This window comes from Pseudomyrmex gracilis, unplaced genomic scaffold, assembly GCF_002006095.1.
Source record: "Pseudomyrmex gracilis isolate BER0280 unplaced genomic scaffold, ASM200609v1 scaffold_62, whole genome shotgun sequence".
Taxonomy (NCBI): Eukaryota; Metazoa; Arthropoda; class Insecta; order Hymenoptera; family Formicidae; genus Pseudomyrmex; species Pseudomyrmex gracilis.
In genome coordinates, this window is record NW_018020646.1 from 248,817 (window position 1) to 268,313 (window position 19,497).

At 44.8% G+C, this 19,497-nt stretch overlaps 1 protein-coding gene across 1 annotated transcript in view; it reads left to right on the forward strand.

Moving 5' to 3' along the window:
- Positions 1-19,497, forward strand: part of LOC109854238 (roundabout homolog 2-like) — a 108,493-nt gene that overhangs the window by 17,085 nt on the left and 71,911 nt on the right. The window contains exon 2 of the mRNA XM_020427122.1: positions 14,588-14,896. Coding sequence (XP_020282711.1) covers positions 14,588-14,896 — 309 coding nt within the window. The remainder of the gene's footprint in view (positions 1-14,587; positions 14,897-19,497) is intronic.

Here is a 19,497-nt window from a genome sequence, read left to right on the forward strand (position 1 = left end):
TCCTCATTAATGTTGGATCAACCATACAAGTCATTTCCATAGAACTATGGTTTCTACAACCATAGTGTACGCATGGGCGAAAAATAACATTACTATTTTGTTGGGGCAACTATATTTCCTGAAGTGATATCCATAGTGTTTTCTCCGTGTGGCAATATCGTTAAGTGAAATGCCACTGTGTGTATACCTGGTTTTACTCTCTTGCAAACTCTTTCTCTCTCTCTCTCTCTCTTTCTAGATTTTCTTTCTCTCTCTCTCTCTATCGATCTGTTAACGAGAGCTTCTTTGAAGGTTGATCCGCAGCCAAACCGTCCTCGGTGAAAAATTCTTGGAGCTGCCAGGATTTTCCCCCCATTTCCCCCATTTCCCTCATGTTGTACACGTATATCTCGAGCTCGAATCTCTATTCAAAGTGAGATTCATTTGAAGGCTTATTATATTTGCGTTCTGAATGCAGTTCTGTTAGCGCGAATAGCGTGTCTGTTATACCGGGAGGTCTTAATAATCGCGTAATAACGTACATGGGGTTGTTGTAAACCACGTGCGCGATGAATTCGCGACGTCGCGATCGCAAAAGTCCGTATAACTCAAGCACCCCATTAATTTTTCGTCCGACAAGTGGAGAGGGTCACACGTCTCGCGTCTACGACTTTCAGAATAATTTTCATGTGCCCGCGATATTCCCCGACTCTCGTGTATGCGATAGAGAAAGAAAGAGAGAGAGAGAGAGAGAAGGAGAGAGAAAGAAGGGTAAGAGTCTCGATATTCCGGGATCATCTTATTATTGCGCTATTATATTCTGTCGCTCGCGATTAGGGCGCCTTTAATATTCGATGTTGCGCGCCGCTCTGTCGCGACAGACAATTTCGATGCTGGCACACGCGGCTTGGCTGACTCTCTATCTCTCGTCGGCAGAGAATGGAAGAGAAAGAGAGAGAGAGATAGAGAGAGAGGTGAGGTGCAAGAGAGAATGCGAGAACACGACATCTCTTCCCGCCGCATGGATACAGCGCGCGCGGCAGGACTCGTGAAAGATGTACGGCCCGGAGGTGTCTTCGACCCCGTTAACTTCCCTTTCTCGGTCGTAAGGGCCGAAGATGTGGGGTGCGAGAAGAGAATCGCAAGGGGGAAAACGCACGATCGATAAGAGCCGCCTCGTAAGACAATTTCTTCTGGGGCGGCGAGATAGAGAGACAGAGACAAAGATAGCGAGGAAAGAGAGAATGAGAAAGAGAGAGAGAGAGAGAGAGAGAAAGAGAGATAGAGATAGAGATAGAGATAGATAGGGAGAGACAGAGACAAGAGCGGAGAGAGCCTTCTTTCTAGCCATCGCCATTTTAGGTACAGGTGTATGCGTGCGCGCGCACGAGAAAACAGGGTTGAGAGGTGCGCGGGAAAGAGGGTGGACGAGGGTTCAGCGCGGGTGGAATGGAAGAGATGAGCTTTCCCTCGCACAGACGCGCACACACGCGCGCGCGCGGGAAAGAGGTCCCATTTCCCAGAAACGATCGTGTGCGTAAGTCTCCCTGAAACGGTCTTATTTTTTTTTTATAAGTTTCGGCGACCCTGTCGAAGAAACTCCAGAAGGGTGCGCGAGATTCCTTCCCTTCGTCAATGAACGAAACGGCAACTGTGCGCACACGAGGGACACCCTCCTTGGAACGTGACTGTTCCTTACGTAGGGCGATTCCGCCACGGCGATCGTTAGCGTGCACGTCGAAGATGTAATACGGGAAATAAGATATGTGAAGAACAGAAATAGATACGCGCGTTTGTGTAAATATACGAGAATACATTGATGGAAGACGACAATTGTGCGCACACGCGCGCAATTCTTCTTGAAACGTGAAACGCTCTTTACGAAATAACAACACGAAAATATAATTTAAAGTAACTAGCGCGCGCGCACACGCATACGAAGGAAAATTATATAAAATTAATTAAAGAAATAATTATGTACAAATAATACAAATATACAGAGAAAAATATTTTTACGAGAGAGAGAAAAAGAAAGATACGTGTGATTTAATGTAATTTTTTCATTCATTATAAAATGAAACGCGTTCGCGCTGTTTCACATCGCGAACCTTTATCACGCGCGGTATCGAAATGTGTGCATTAGGTGCACATATAGGTTTTATCTTCCGATCTCTCTGCCGACATCTGCATCTCTTCTTCTTTCCATTATATAATTGTAACCTCGCTTGTCTCTTTGCCGTTATCGGACCTCGCGATCGATGAGCCTTGAGCACGGATTTAAAGCTCTCGAAGCGCATACCGCGTATCGATAATACGCAATCGGCGCGGTATTGGTATCCGTAATACGCAATTGAGTCCGGGGCCTCGAGTATTTCGAAGCCCATAGTTAGGGGGCATCGATAATCGATATCGGCTAGATATCAACCGCCACTTTGAATTCTTTTGACCGGAGTTTTGCAGTTTTTTTTGTTTTGCAGTTTTTTTTGTTTTGTTTTGTTTTTTTTGTTTTTTTACGCGATGCCGTCGTCGTGTATGTGTAGCGCGCGATTCGCGACGCAGATATCCGACGTTGTAGAACAATATTTCGATTAATCACTCGCGTGATATCGTCAGCCAAAGTACAACGAATCGTTGCGTGATGGATTCTCTTTCACTTTTATACTGCAGATAGCAATATCTCGCGAATGAATAATTGAGCATGAGTAGATACTGAAAATCTTTTCCTCTCTCACTCTCACTCACTCACTCGCTCTCTCTTTCTCTCTCTCTCTCTCTCTCGCTCGCTTGCTTTCAATTAATTTTAAACAGACTTTAACGAAGACTTGATCGTTCTCGTAACTGTCAGATTAATCAACAATAGATATCAGACGGATATATTTTTAATGAAAAATTCAATTATAAGTGTAACGTTTAATTAACTCTTTGTGAATCGCTCTGTAAAGAAAAAAATAGCAGATTCCTTTGTTAGTGCTTTAAGAGTAGTTATTCTCTCTCATTCTTCCTTTTGACACTGTAAAATAACATTGTTATAACGATGAGTTCTAAATGAACAGCGTGTTCCCGCTATCATCATTTTCCATAAAAATTCCGATAGAAATTTCCAATAAAAAAAAAAAAAAAAAAAAAAGTATGTTGTCCCTATTACGAAACTCCAATTACGTGAATAACCTTCCTCATCTTTGTGACGCGCGCACCTATCGCGTTATTATTATTAATTACTAAATAATTAATTCACAGACAATAACGGTTTACACCGTTAGCATCCGCATAAATTGTTAATTACGTTATCAAAAAGTTGCGCCTCGAGCGAGAGAGAAACTATGTGTGTGTGTGTGTGTGTGTGTGTTCACACGCTGATAAAAAACGAGATAAATTTTTCTGAAGCAGGTTTCTCTCGCGTAAATCTAATTGCGCGCGCGATGCAGGACGCATTCCGTCGTTTCTTTCCCTCATTCCTCGCAGAAAATCAGCCCGTTCGTTAGCGAGGCGACGCGGCACCCGCGCGCGACTGTAATAATTTCAGAAGCGCACAAAAGAAGATAACGATCGAGAAGCGGAGCTTAAACTCCCCGCCGAGAGGCCACGAATCGGAGCCACCACCAAATTAAAATCACACTAAACTACCAGCAGCGTCGTAATTAAGTATTTCTGCGGCGGAAGATCCTTTTGGGAGACTGCCGAGAGCGATTCTATCCTTATATTCTTTCCCGTTCGTCTCCGTCATTCTGCGAACTCCCCTTTCGCGCACCCACGCGCACGCACACGTGCGTGTTCTCGCACGCGTGCGCACGTATGCACGCACGCACGCACGCACGCATGCATGCATTTAGCTGCGGGGCTCTCTCGCCAGATCTCCTCTTCTCTTCGCGTCTCTCTTTCTTTCGGTCCGCGCGCGCGTGAAATGCGCACGCCGAGTCATCGCGCAACTATTCCACCGTCTATGGGTAGCCAATATCGTCGTCATCAAAGCCGTCGAGGGAGAGAAAGAGAAAAGAGAGAGAAAGACACAAGAGGAGTAAAAGAAAGAACGAGAAACCTAACATCGCCAATCTGTGCACTCTCCAAGAGAGTGTCTCCTCCTTCCCTCCTCGTAGATCGATCTAACGACCGGGCCTGCAACGGTCTTTCTTTAGCCTCTTCCCTCTTTCGGGCTTCCTCTCCTTTCCCCGCGGCGCCAGAACAAGGGAGGAAATGGCGAATTAGAGCGAATGGGAATGATAAGCGCCGGAGAGAGCACGAAAGAGAGAGAGAGAGAGAGAGAAAGAGAGAGAGGAGCACGAGGGAGGAAGACAGTGAAGGGACCGGCGGCGAGAGATGGAGAGAGATAGCGAGCCGGAGCCACCAAACCGACGGTAAATCAATACTGACATCGCGGTCGTGACGCCATACGCCAAGTCATCGGACGTACAACGGATAGAACGGCTATTAAGACTAGCAACGCCGACAGCCGTTGGGAAAACACTCGCCATATAACCCGGGCGTATCATTATTTGGGGATTAATGTTCTGCTCGAATCGATTACGTCGTAACGCGATATCGTCGTATCTCTACGGGGTGTTTCGAAAACAATCGCGCGCGCGAGTTCTCCTTTACAATTCCGCGCGAATCGGAATGTTGTTCGCGGATTTGCGATCGCCGTTATGTGTTAATTTAAACATACACACGAGGAATTGTGTAAGAAATATGAAAAAAAAAAATATATATATATATATCTGTTCCACAGATTTGTCACTAGAATAGAATTATTATAGACAGGTGGTGTGTATATTGTAGCAGGCAAGAATGACGTGCGGAATTCTCATGCTCGAAATTACGGTTCTATTTGCGCATAAAAATGAAAAAATTTCATTCGCACGCGATATTCAGAGAATTCAAGTCGCCTGAATCATCCGAATATTGCAATATCAGAGCCGACTTGCAGCGCGATATCCAAATATCGGAGTACGTCCGGAATTCGGAATTGCATTTACGAAGCCGGTATCGATGCCGTTAGATACGTGAAGTGGTGTACTAGTGCCGCGCTGTGTCGAAATCTATGAGCAACGCAGAGATGTCGGCGTTGGGACTATTTTATATCTGGTATATACGGTATTTCGGATCGCGCCGTTTGTTCTCTCTCTCTCTGTCTCTAACTCTTTCTCTCTTGATCGCGCTCGCGAAACACGCGCGGCGGCCTATCCGCTTTAAAAAGTTATCGATTGCCGTCCCTTGCAACGTAAAACGTGCGGAAGTGCCCGGCGCCTGTTATGCACCGACAATGAGAATATTACGTCTCCGGCTGTCGGGAGTCGCATACGCAATTCCTTCCTGTCGGACGGATATATATATTTCCCGGCTCCGTCGCGGCCGGCGTCGTCACGTTCGCCGCAGGAGATGAATTCGGTTTTTATCCCGACGGTAAACCTGAAGAGCTCTATTGTGCCGGACGACGTATTCAACCCCCCGCGTTGCCCTCCCCGGGGCAACAAATCTAGATACAATAAATTGTGCTTTATTAACGAAATCCGGCGTATATCTCTGTTTCTTGTCGCGTACAGAAAACGAGGGGGCGTAATATCGTCGCGGGAAATAAAATTGGATTGACCTAAAAAGCAACTTTCGACATGTGTGTATATAAATAAATAATCACATCTCTCAATACTTTATATATTTCCTAACGTAATTCATTGTTGTGACACACAATGATTACGGTTACTTAAATATTGTCATTTGCATCAGAAGTTATTTATGACTCGCTATTTGCGTCAACTTTTTTGTCTTTTCTTTTTCCTCACATAAAATCGCGTAAAAGAAAACATTATACGGTCAATCTTCTTTTCGGATATATTTCTCGGTTGTACAGAGAAGTTTGCTTAAATTTGAAATGTGCGATGGATACACTGGCAGAAAACTTTTCTGTCGTTCACGAGCAATTAAACAATCATTTGTTCAATTCAAAAAGCACTTGAACATTTTTGAAATTCAAAAGAAACTCTTGGACATTTTTGAAATTAAAAAAGCCTCGAACATTTTTTTCAGGAATTACTGAGGAGTAATAATCGACTCGTAGAGCGCGAGAAAAAGACACCTCGTATATATATGTATATATCTATATGCTCTCGTACACAATTCTTGGTTGATACACACTGCGCGCGGGAGGCTGAAATGAAACGAAAAACGCCTAGGGGCGATTTAGCGCAAGAGAGCCAAGAGCGAAGACTCTCCGAGCCGCCGCCGCCGCCGCGCTCGTCGGCGAAATATGAAAAGTCCGTAGGCGGTTTTAATTTCGCCGCGTACACCGCCATTGTTTCCCGTCTCTCTGCACGACGCGCGGCGAACAAAAGAAAATCGCGCGCGCGCCCCTGGCGAGAGGAGCGAGCGAGCGGCCGTGTGCAGCGAGCGCACAGGGCCCGGGTACGAGCGATAAAGCTGGTGAGATACGCGAGAAAAAGGGCTGGAGGGAAGACCCGACTTCGAGCTCGACTCGACTCGACTCGACTCGATTCTCTCGGAGCCAGGCGAGAAAGCATCCGAGCGCGAGATACCGGGAGAGAAACACCGTTCCATAAATCACGTTATTTAATAGATCAACGGCGATGACATCTGTTGCGACGTAGGTGTAATGTAATTACGCGCCGCGGGCACATGGAATAGTCCGAGAGAAAGAGACAGAGAGAGAGAGAGAGAGGAAGGAGAGAAAGGGTGGAAAACAAAGTTTTCGACGGGAGGGAGAATATCGGAATTAAAATTCGTATATTGGCGAGAAGTCGATTTGTAATTTCGCGTCGCGCGGAGAGAGCGAACGAAATGGACGAAAAACTTCGATACTCCGATGTATAATTTTATAGCAGAGTTTTTGGCACAAATACCGAAAATCGAGAATATTAATAAACAGAGTGAGAGGAGAGGGAAAAAGGGGAAAAAGTATTAAAATAAATATTGCGGTAAATTCCTCCGGATTTTGCGTTTTTGCGAGATTATTATCCGAATCACCAAATTAATAATTGCATTTGATATTTTATATTTCATCGCGAGCGATATAATACAATCCTGGGATATTTTTCAGCGGCAAAAAGAGTTATATATTTTAAACATCGAAAAATTAATAAAATACCGAAAAATTAATCAAAATCGCGAAAGGGCTTTATTCTGTCCGCGCGACCGTCGGCGCGGCGATCCACCTCCGGGGCGTATTTCATTTTAAATTCAAAATTGATGAGAATTGTTGGTTTTTGCGATTTCGATACGCAATACACGCGTTGTAATAAAATCAAAGCTAAATGTTGTTTTTTTCTACCCCCGCCCCTCCCTCCCTCCCTCCCTCCCTCTCTCTCTCTCCTCTACGCGGACGCGCATGAACGCACGATGTGTGCGAGGGGAGAAATTCTATGTCCGCACACGCGTAATACATATATATCATAGCTGATATTTCCCGTACGCGGAATGTAAATGATGGATGGCAACAATACGGTGATGGCGAAATGAGGATATAAACGATGGATCCGTTTATAATTGCAAATTTCATTCCGTGTTTCCATTGTGTAAAACTGCATTATTCCGCGCTTATGCAATTGGCGCGCTCGCGCTCGGCGCGCCACGGAGCTCGTCGTCGGTTCTTTGTTAGGTTTAATGGCGACCATCGATTTTCGTCGGTTCTCTCTCGGGCAATTTCTCGTATATATTAATGCCAATAGACAGGACTCTTCCTCTCGCGCGCGGCGCTTGTTCGGGACAAATCAAACTCCGTGGCAAATGGGTCTCGGCGCTTTCCTCCGTCTCCACTTCTCTCTCGCTTCGATACACACAACACAGAAACACATGCTCGTAGACATGTACATGTATATACATGTGCATACACAACTCTCATCGACGTTACCCCTTGAGGACGTTCTGAGCGCGGGACTTCGATTTCCAGTTAGTTAGGTCAGTTCCGATTTAAATGGCGTCATTGGAAATGGAGGAGGAAATGAACAAAGCGCGCGTACACCTACAGCCCGCGAGTTTTCCGAGTCGCCAGCGTTGTGTTGCCGCGCGCATACACATATATATATATATATATGTATATATATGTATCTAGATCTCTCTCGAGTCAACCTCGATCAGTCAGGCGTGTTTAATTCTTTTCGCGCGCTTTGAACCAGTTAACTTTTGCGGCGCGAATGCGTAAAGCAACTCTCAGTTTCAAGTCTTACACACAGTTTTGTTTTATAAAATTAATTTGAAAACGCGTGCAACTGTCAAAAGTATACGTGTTTGTTTTTACACCGCGCAAAAAGTATATAAATACATATATATATATATATATATATGTAACTGTGTTCAAGTGGAATAAATTTTTATTTTCATGTTTTTATTTTTTTTTGCAGTTGTGCGTATGTGCAAAACGACATTGTTTTTTTATTAAAATAAATTTAACAAAGGGAAGAGAGAAACAAACTGTCGAAACACGTTTGCGTTAAATCTGGTAACGAAACGAGATTCCACACATTGTGCATTTCGAACGCGAATAGCAAAACGAGCAAATAATTGCGCTATTATTTATTGTTTTTAATTACACAACATTTTGCACGAGACAGTAGTTTTCGAAGCGAACTGTCGCGCTCTGTACAGCGACGCGCTCGAAAAACGATTCTTCTGTCTCGAACAATAAAAAAAAACTCGGAATTTTGAAGGAAGTTTCGTTCGCTACCTCTTGTGTGTGAGCACTTAGTTAAAACTTTGTTTACTACATTTATTTTTGAAGCACACTTGTCTCTTCCGAGCGGAGAGAAGATTCTCTCGTGTGTGTGCGACTATGTGCAGAAACAACCCGCATATAGATACAACGACCCTGCACCGAGAGCGTAATAATCGGTCAACGCCGCGTCGAACTCGGTCATTGATGCATAAATTATTGGAGCAGTCACGCGGATCGTGACAAATTTAGTCGGCGCGGTTTACGATCTTAATCCGTCTAATGTTTAAATATAGCTCGTAAGCGAGTGAACGCGCGCGCGCGCGGGGCGATTGTACGATTCGGTTCCTTCACTCGTGTAATATCTCAATATGTGTACCTCGGCACCCGAGTGAAATCTTAACGGCCACCGCGCACAACTCGCGATATTTCTCTCTCTCTCTCTCTCTCTATGTTTCTCTGTCGAGACGCGAAAATAAATTTCATCTATTCTAACGATTCGAGAAGTACCGCACGGACGCATTTATCGATAAACGGACGGCGTTATACACACATGCATACGTGACCAATATAAATCTGCGCACGGTTGGCATAGCTCTAGCGCCTATACTGATTTATAGATATCGAACTGTACGAGCGCTCGCGCGACAGAAATCCGATTATGGGTTACGCTGGTGTTACACACGAGGGATAGTATCGCGCGCGCAAACGGCCGTGATCGAAGAATCGATTCGCGGTAAAATCCGGAAAATTGATGCGCAAATTATTCGTTATCCACTGCGCAGGTGGCGAACGGTTCGCGCGTACACGCGGTGTTGTTAACTTTTGTGGGCTTGCGACTCTTAACGAATTAAGTTTTCTAAATAGAAAACGTTAACGTTTGTTTGCGATACAAATACCACCCCGCTCGCGCGCTCGCGCGCGCGCGTTTTATAGTTTAATCCGTGAAAAAATATACAGCGTTATAGAAAATGGCAATGGATTTATAAAATAAACCGAATTCGCGCTCGTGGAATATCCGGATATGTTGTTTCGCAGTGAAATTTGTTTTGTTTGTTTCGCGTTGTGTTGTTTACAAAGGACAACGTAAACAATTGTCTCAGCATCTGACTTTTAAAATTGCAGCGCGAGATATTTGAGACAATAATTTCTGCTGTTTTTGTTCTTATTTCGCGATAAGTGAAAAAATTCAATTCTGTTAGCATTCCCCGAGATACAACGATTTATAAACAATCGGCGTGTGTGAGATATTACTTTTACGTAGAAACGTGTTGTCGTTTCGGTGTCCGCGATGCCTTCCCGCGGAACGGGGGAAGGGCTGTACACGTGTACTACGTATTTAGTTTCGTTTGCATATAAAGCGAGTATCTCCGTTTCTTTTCTGGAAACGTTCACGGCGCGCCACGTATAGCTACTACAAAACACGCGCTTCTGAATAATTCAAACAAAGGATTAAGCATGTGCACCTAACGTCACCACCGGATGTCAAACCAATGTTAGAAGCGTTATTCGACATTCCCCCGGAGTACATTTTGGGTTCTCGTTTAAATTGTACGAAACCCTAAGAAAGTTACGTTAAAGTGGAAATTCACCGAAACATCGTTACATCTCTCAAGACTAGTTTCAATTGAGTTTCCCAGGAGAAACGGGGTAACTACAAATACAGTTCTAAATCTTCAGGTACACGCGCGCGCGCGGTTGAGAAATACGATCATTATTAAATTGCGTAATTAGATTTCTGAGGCGCAATCGGAGAAATAATTTATCCAATTTGAGATTTCTTGGATTTCGAGAAATTTGTATCTAGAGTTTTTTTTAGTATATCTACGCGTTGACACACTAGGAAAGAATTAAAAATAGATCAAGTTTGTGTGTGTATCGGGCGCGCGCGCGCACACACACACATATATATGGTTTACGTGAATAATTTATATTCGCGTCTGTTTAAACAATATACGGAAAGGTTAATACGTACGCGCGCGCACATACATACATACATACACACACACACACAAAGTTTGCGGTAACCTTGTGCGATATACGCACGAGAAAGCTAAGTGAATACACAATGGCAACCCAGGCGAATGACTAGTGAATATGACGCCTGGTTGGTTGGCCTTCTCTTTACGTGCTTCACACACGGTGTGCTCTGGTGATAGCAAAAGTGGAAACTGGTATGATAATGAGTTGCAAACAGTGCAAACCTCCTCTCGTATCTCGCTTGCGGGGGTTCACTTACCGAACGAGGAGGCGAGGAGGATCGTGTAATTACCCGGGACGTAAAAGCCGAGTAAATTGCTATCTAATCGTCGAAATTGTATGCTTAAATTTACTTCTGTATTAAGAATAAATTGAACAACATTGCTGTGCGTCGAGAGCATGTTTGTTCCGCAATAAATCAACAAAGATAATTTCACACATGGATTTATCGATTATATATATTGTGAGCAGAAAATTTCTTTTATTTTCGTAAAAAACAAAAAAAAACAAAAAAAAAAAAATGATCGCAGAGACGCACGAAGTAGATTGATAGTTCAGCGGGTTTTGATTCTGGCGGCGAGTTAAGAACTTTTGTGCACGTTCTCGCGCTACCTATCGAGCGGCCTCTTTTTGTTTTTTTTGTTTTTTTTATCTTCCGCACACCTTGCCGATTTCGGCAGGATCTCAATTTCTTACTCGAGCGAGGCAATAAAAAAGAAATGTTGCAAAAAAAAAAAAAAAAAAAAACAAAATGTTCACGGGCTTTATAACGGGTTAATAGAAGGTACACCCGTGTAATTTGCTTCGTCACTTCTCGCCTTCTCCTGTGTTCCTCTCTTTATTCGCATTAGCGACCACAGACTGCACCTGTGTATTGTTTCTTTTTTGTTTTGCGCTCGTGAAAATCATCCGGCTGATAGTGGTTTTGCGAAAATTCACAAAAGAAGTTGAGCGTTAGAAATCTTCAATTTATTTTGATTAAAAAAAAAAAAAAAAAACCTAGATCCAAGTTTTGACACCGGAGTTTCGTCGGATCGAAATCGAGGAAAAACCTAAATGCACTTTTCTCACCTTCGTGATTTATGGACAAATCTCCGGGCTCTGGTGCGATTAGATTTTAATAAAAAAAGTAGCTATATAAAATTTTTACAGAGTTTTACATTACCGTAGTTAATTAAATCACATCTTCATGAGTAATACAGAAATTATAAAAAATTTATACGTTTTATCATTCGATCAAATCTTCCATATATATTTTTATTCTAATTTACATACATAAAATTTTTGTACTTTAACTCAAGAAGAAGGTACACGGCTGACGGGTATTGATTTTCTCGGGACAACAGCCGTTTGTTCGACATCTTCCTCCCGATGATCGACTTAATTGCGACGCGCGTGTACATGTATGTACGCGAAGGCAGCAGGCACTTCGCGGAGGAATGCTTGACTAGACAGCGGCACACAGGGTGCGCCTATCTAATAATGCGTGTAACCACAGGTAATCCGAGCCACTATCGATGACTAATACCTGCCTGCTCACACCACCACCACCACCACACCGACGCGACGCGACGCGATGTAACGATGCGGCAGCTTCGCTCTCTCACATTTGCCTCCCCTCCTCTCTCCATCTCCTTTCCCCCCTTGTCATACGCGTATATGCGAGCGAGCGCGCTACGCACGCATAATGCATGTGGACGTTCAAGCGAGCGAGCGAACGACATATACCACGTCGGGAGAGCCGAAATCTCGTGGTACAGAGATAGGACGCCAGAGGCGGCGATATTATCAAATTATATACCTGCACTACGTATACACCGGCGGCCAATAATTCATCCATAATTCAGTTATCTAAATAGGACACCCGCGCCCGCACACACGTGATTTTCGTGTCGCGCGCGCGCGCGCACACGCTCACGTCAAAACGCACGTACGAAGAGGGCGATATACCGCGATCTCTGGTAACTTTGGGCAAAGCGAGCGAAAAATTGCAGCGGGATTATCAACCCCGGTTCCTCGGACTGTCGAGACTCCATCGTCCGGGACGAAGCGAAGTATGTTCGTTTTTACACACCGACGTCGCAGCGCGCCGTTATCGCGCGCAGCAGTTAGAAATGTTTGATTATTTTGCGAGTTTTATTTATTTTCATTTTACATATCTTTTTCTCTTTATTTATCTCTCTCTCTCTCTCTCTTCGTTTCTCCGCGTATTATTCATTTAAATCTTTGAACAAATGTATTGTACAAACACGTACATCGGCTGAAATCTCCGATGACAGAAAATGCGTAAAATTAAACAAATCACTTAATCGACGCAAAAATACAGTTGAAAGCAAACGTGTGTGTTGGTTCATTGTTTTTATTTACCGTCGGATTATTTGAGTTATTTTGATGCATAATTCGTAACGCTGGTTTATTTATGAAATGTCACAACGTGATACAGTGTGTAATATTAGCCGAGGCGGAGAGAGCACGACGCGCGCGCGCGCACGCGCACACACACATACACACACACAGTGTGTCACGGCAAATCGGTTTATGATTTGTTTACGGGCACGTTTATATACACATGCGTGAAAACAACGTTGTATCGTATTCATCAATAAATCACTCCTTTCGGACACACGCATAAAAAACCGACAATAATTGAATTTAAATTAATTGATGCTAGAAACGCGAAACTCACCTACTCTCTCTCTCTCTCTCTCTCTCTCTCTCCATATGCGCGCGTGTATTGCAAAATGTCCTGTGCATTATTTGAATTAATTCCTAGTAATACGATTCTATATAGCCGCTAATTGCGGTGACTCGTAAACATGTCGAATTGAGTTTAACGTGGATTTAATATCGTCGCGCTGGTTTACGAATTACCCGCGGTCGCATTAACATATTTTTTACCGCGCAAACGCAAACGCGCGCGGCCACCTCTTTCCCACCATTGTCCCGCATAATTTCTCTGTTTATACTGTATGCGCAACGAGCGTTACGCGTTGAAAATTTTATGGGACTTGGGCGCTTAAAAATCAAGGCGGATTTAATTTTCGTTTACCGACTGGGGTTTACGACGAAATGTTACAAAATTACAACGGAGATCCGCGCGCGCGCGCGCGCGCACGAGCGAGCGAATTCTGTGTGTTGCGTCCGCTTACAAAATTGAGAAAGTACATAAGACAGGACGGTATAGTCGATGCGCGAGAAGATCGCGAGTGAAAAATTCACGGCCCGCGCGAAGAAAAGCGCTCGATATATCGCGTTGAGTGCATAAAACAAGCGGCTTCGTGATATTAATATTGGCAAGACGGCAACTCTCCGACGCGAGAGATTAATATCGTCGTCGTGCCAATAAATTTGCACGATGGTGGGGTCTTACAACGTTACAACGTCGACGAAGACGATGACGACGGCGGTGTCTCTCGCGCAAACGCAAGGATGCGCGCGAGCAAACACGAAACAATCCGGCGAAAATTGACGTAGCTACGTAATTTACCTCGATAAAAAATTCCATCAATTATTACGGCGTTAACTTAATAATATTTATCTCCCTTGAAGATATAAATTCAAGATTTATGTCTTACCGAAGCCCCTTTCTTCTCTTAACTTAATTGCGAAGTGAAACTTTAATTCGTTATAAAGGCACACCGAAGCGCAAAACTTTTGCACGAGTGTGCTAAATAATTAGCTTTTACTCTCGCTCTCCCTCTCTTTCCGCTCACCTCCCCCCCCCCCGCCTATCTATTTCTCTGCTTAAGACGAATTAATCGCGCGGAATTGGACGCGCGCGCGCGCCCTGCGGTTTCGTCGTCGTCGTGGTCTTCGTCGTCTTCGTCGCGGGCGAAAATATCTCTCTGGTCTTGAAGGGGCTGAACTAATTAGATCGCCAAAGCGACGCGACACGCGCAGCGTGTTGAGAGGAAAGGAAAAGAAGGAAGTTACCTTTGCTAAAGAGCCTCTCCTCAATTTTCTTTTTGCTTGCAGGGCAGCTGAAATGTCCGCGGATAACCGAGCACCCGTCCGACATAATAGTCGCGAAAAATGAGCCGGTGACGTTGAACTGCAAGGCGGAGGGCAAACCCGAACCGGTGATAGAGTGGTACAAGGACGGTGAGCTTGTGCAGACGTCGCCGGGCGACGCCAAGTCGCATCGGGTCCTGCTGCCTACGGGATCCCTGTTCTTTCTGCGGGTGATGCACGGCAAAAAGGAGCAAGATGGCGGTGTGTATTGGTGCGTCGCGCGGAACAAGGCGGGATCGGTGCCGAGCAGAAACGCCACTCTCACAGTCGCAGGTAAGTTTTAGTAGTTGAAGCGGCAGCGCCTTGATTCGCGTCGTAGTCCGACGCGCGTACTCTTCTTCTTCTTCTTCTTCTTTCTTCATCTGTTTTTTTTTTGTTACGCGCGGATTATACCGAGCGGCGTCACCCCGAGGAGATGCCGCTCGTTAAACTCGGAACGAATCCCCGTGAAACGGGGGCTTCTCGCCCGAAAGAATTCCACGCCTGCCGGTCGGTGTCGGGTTTACATCGCGATCAAACGGCGATGCTCGCGTGAAAAAGCGACAGTCGAGATGAGGGCTCGTGGATAAGCGAGTGTTTGTTCGCTTTCTCGCTCTCCTTTTTTCTCTCTTTCGCTCTCCCGGGTCTTTTGCTTAGTTGCCGTCTCGCGTGAATCGCTGCAGTATGGATTAGCCATTGTCGCGATACGATTAAGCGTTGTCCGCGTCGCCTCTGTAATTATTCCTCGGCGCAGCTGTCGATTAGCGTAATCTTGTACCGGGTATCGGGTCGATAAGATACTTCTCCGGGTCTTTTGTTTCTCTCTTTTTTTTTTGTTTTCACATGGAAAATCGCAACGGACACGAAATCGGTGTAATTTATTTCTTCCGCGCGCGTGTTTACAGGTGCGCGAAACAAAGCGTTTGTAATCGTTCGATTGTGATGATATATATATATATATATATTATATATACATATACATATATATGTACGGTCTTTGTTGTGCGCGAATACTTATTCACTGTTGATTTATGCGCTATCAAGTTAATTGTGAACGAACGAATTGATTCAACGAGTCGCCGATGCATAAACACGATTTATCAAACACAACGCACACACCCACACACAAAAGAAAAATATGTGCAAAGCCACACAGACAATAAGCGCGCAGAAAAAAATTTTTGTTTTACGGTAAATTTGAAATTGTATATGTACGACCTCATAATTTTACGGTGTACTCGCGCTTATCTCGAAGTGCCATTCATCATAGTCTCTTTTTTTTTTTTTTTGTTTTGATAATCTCATATATACATTTTTCTTCTGCTTTTTTGTATAAAATATATATATATATATATATTGAAATAATGGAGATTAATTATATGGCGTGTTACTTGACGCCACTTTCTTGACCAGAATAACGAAGACGTTCAACGTCTTGGCTTGTGTACATAATTAATCTATTTTCTCAGACGGTGTAACCATTTTCTACGTGAGTGAGAAACTACTTCTAAAAATCTCGCAAAACTCGTTGCGTCCGCGAGACGTCGTCTCTTTCTTTCTCTCGACGACGGCACTCGCGTGGATTTGTTTTTTCGAGAAAGAAAGAGAGAGAGAGAGAGAGCTCTTCGAAACGGGACTCTCTATACCCTTGTCTCATTATCTTCTCACCGAGAAAAGTATACAACCCAGTCGCGAACGGTGTATATGTCACTTCGGTCGAAAGTGGACACCCCGTATATACGGCGCGCAGGAAGGAATAACCGTGATTTATACGGGATAGAAGTCGACTCCTTCGACTAAAACGAGCCATGTTTGTTTAGAGGCGATCGATATCCCGGGCGACGCACCCTCGCCTCTGCCCGTCCGTGGTGTATGCTCGCCCGTCCGCCTGCCAGCCTGCTTGCTTGCTTGCTTGCTTGCCTTGCTTCTGCTTGCTTGCTGGTTGGTAACGACCGATTCGCTCGTCTCGCCTCGCGTTCGCAGCCTCTACACCGAAGGCTGACGATGCGACATCGACGCCTTTGGCTCTCTATGTACGAAGAATGCACTCTTCTCGTCTGTCGCGCGCGTGCACACGCGCATTATGTGTGCATACACACACATCGAGAGTTCCCCCCCTCGCTTTTCTCATTGTGCGGCGGACCCCTTCTCGCGACATCATCCTCCTCGCCTCGCTCTAACGCCCGGGCCTAATCCCGATTATGATCTCGAGAAAAAGATGCCGTACAAAATTGAATTAGTGCCCCGGGAGTCAATGTAGCGTTTCTCTCTCCGGAAACGGACGAATGTGAGAGAAACACATCTGTGCGTGCTCGGACGAGTCCGATGTCACGATATTGAACGTTATAATAGAGCGTCACGTGTTTTCCCGTAGATTCCCACGAATTTCGCTCGAAATCCGTGTTTATTTGTATTGCGATCGTAATTGTGGTCGAATATTTTTGCGCGCTCGCGTGTGTGTTTACAATAGTCGAAAAACAAAAAACAAGAGATAAAATTTGTAATTGCGCGCGCATCGTATTGCGAAAGATTAAGAACGATAATGGAGAATCCCGATAATGCGGAGCGCGAATTGCGATCGCGCGCGCGCGCGCGTGCGTTTGCATTCGTGTTATTCCCTTTTCCGTAGGCTCGTTATTTCGAGTTCGTATAGTAACCGCCGTGTACTCTATGTATATACATATATATTAGTGTTGCACGGTCCGGCCCCCGTGCGCGTTTCACGTTTCGCGAGCATCGGTTACGCCGATGTGTCCGAGCATCGTAATTTATAGAACACGATATCGCTCGTTAATTGCTTATTGTAATACGCGCAGCTATCCGTAACGTGCATTTATGCGACAGCGCACGTTAAATATGCAGCCGTAATGGAAGTGCTTAGCAGGGAGCGGACCGGAACGTAACGCGCGCGCGGGGGGCTATGTTCTATCTCGCGAAGCCTCCCCCCCGGAATCTCCAGGATATCGATACCGTGTCGCAATAAAATTCCCGCGCTATGTTGCCGCATCTGTGTGTAATTATGCGAACGTCACAATGCCAGAGGAGGGGGAGGGGAGGGAATACATTCTCCCCGTATCTGATGAGAAAAGAAAAATATCGTACTTGATACCGCTTTTAGCGATTCTCTCCGTTTTTCCGTTACTCTGCGCGCGAATCGCTAATTGTTTTTTTTTTTTTTTTCTGAATCCTCATTATTCTAAAACAACAGGTAAATTCGCGGATAAATCGGTTTCTCACGCGTCGTCGCTATATAAAAAATTAATGCGGTGGAAAAATACGACTCGACTCACACACACACACACGTAGCGATGGAAGAAAAATGTGAATGAATTTTATCCGACAAATTTTTGACACTAAAGAAACATTCAATTATTTTTCTGGTTGAAAAAGCGGAGATGCGAAGTGACACACGAGGATCTCTCTCCGTGCCGTGTCGCGCTTCCTCTTCCCGTCCGCGTTTTAAGCGCGTCACAAGCGCTTCGCCTTTCTCGGTAACTAGATTCGCCAAGTAGCTGTCTCTCGCGCCCCTTTGTTGTTTTTGCGGCGGCTTGTGACCCGTCTCCTCCTCTCGTCTCATATATATTTATGTCTCTCTCTTTCTCTCTCTCTCTCCGGCTACCAGACGCAATATAAATAGGTCCCGGAGATCGCCACCCGGAGGTTTCCCTCTCCACCTTCTTTTCTCTTCATACGGGCACGCACGCCGCGGAGACAGGCGGACACGGCTTCTCGATCCGGACTATCGCGTATAATGCATAGCTTACCGCGTTATAATGGGAGCTTACGCACAATAGTCAAGTACCTTGCTCGGCCATAAGCGACCACGGGCGCCGCCGTTACGCGCCCATTTTTTTCTCCTCGGAGAAAGAAAGAAAGACGGAGAGCCCCGTGGTCGCCGTGGAGTTCTTTTCTGGGAACCTGTTAAGTGCATTCCCAACCGGTATTTTCGCTTTTGTTCGTCTGTTTTTGGTACGCGCCATGAATCATTTTCAAAATAACATCGGAATATTAAAATATTCATATCTGTTTCCTTTCAGAATTTTGCCTACAAAATTGTAACACACACACGCGCGCGCGCGCGCGTGCGCGTACCGTTCATTCTTCTCGTAACTTTCGTGGGTGACGTAAATCGTTTCCGCGCTTTCTCTTTTAAATTTGCATATATACACATACATCGGTCGGCATAATGTCCATTAGACAAGCTCAGTCATTAATTCTCGTAAAAGCTATTTCAAGTACCGCGAATGCTGTATCAGAAATTTCTACGTTTTGATAAATGGTCCTCCAGTCGTCTCAAAACCTGCTAATATCGTTGTTGATACGCGTAGTTTGTCTGCGTCCAACATCGATGAGCAATTTATCGGCGTAAAATATGCTTACGCACATAGTGGTCATAGTTTCTCGCGTGTTGTTGTTTTTTTTTTGTGTGTTTTTTTGTTTTTTTAATATTAGGTAACATATTTATCACGCTGACAGTGATTTATTTCTCACGGCTGCGAAATTGTTAAGAGGCCGCGTCTCGCGGTACGCTTTTTCGGTATATAAACTTCTGTCCGGGGAAGAGCGCGCGCGCGGCTTACCCTCCGAGAAACGCGACAAGACGTTTCTTGGATGACCCAGATATATTTTTAAAGCGGTAGAGGATGATCCCACGTGACTAGTGGCTAGATTATCCCTAGACGACACGGCGCGCGCTTTGCATCAACCGCGCGCGACGTTACATCGCGACATCGTTCAAGATAACTCCGCAAGCTACTTGATGTTTTCTTTCGTATGCAACGCGCGGAATGTAAAGAAACGTTTTCTCTCTCCTTCTTTTTTTCGTGCGGCAGCATGTCTCTCATAAATTTATAATTGGCTTTTTCAGTTTTTTGAAGTTTCTCAGTCGGTGAAAC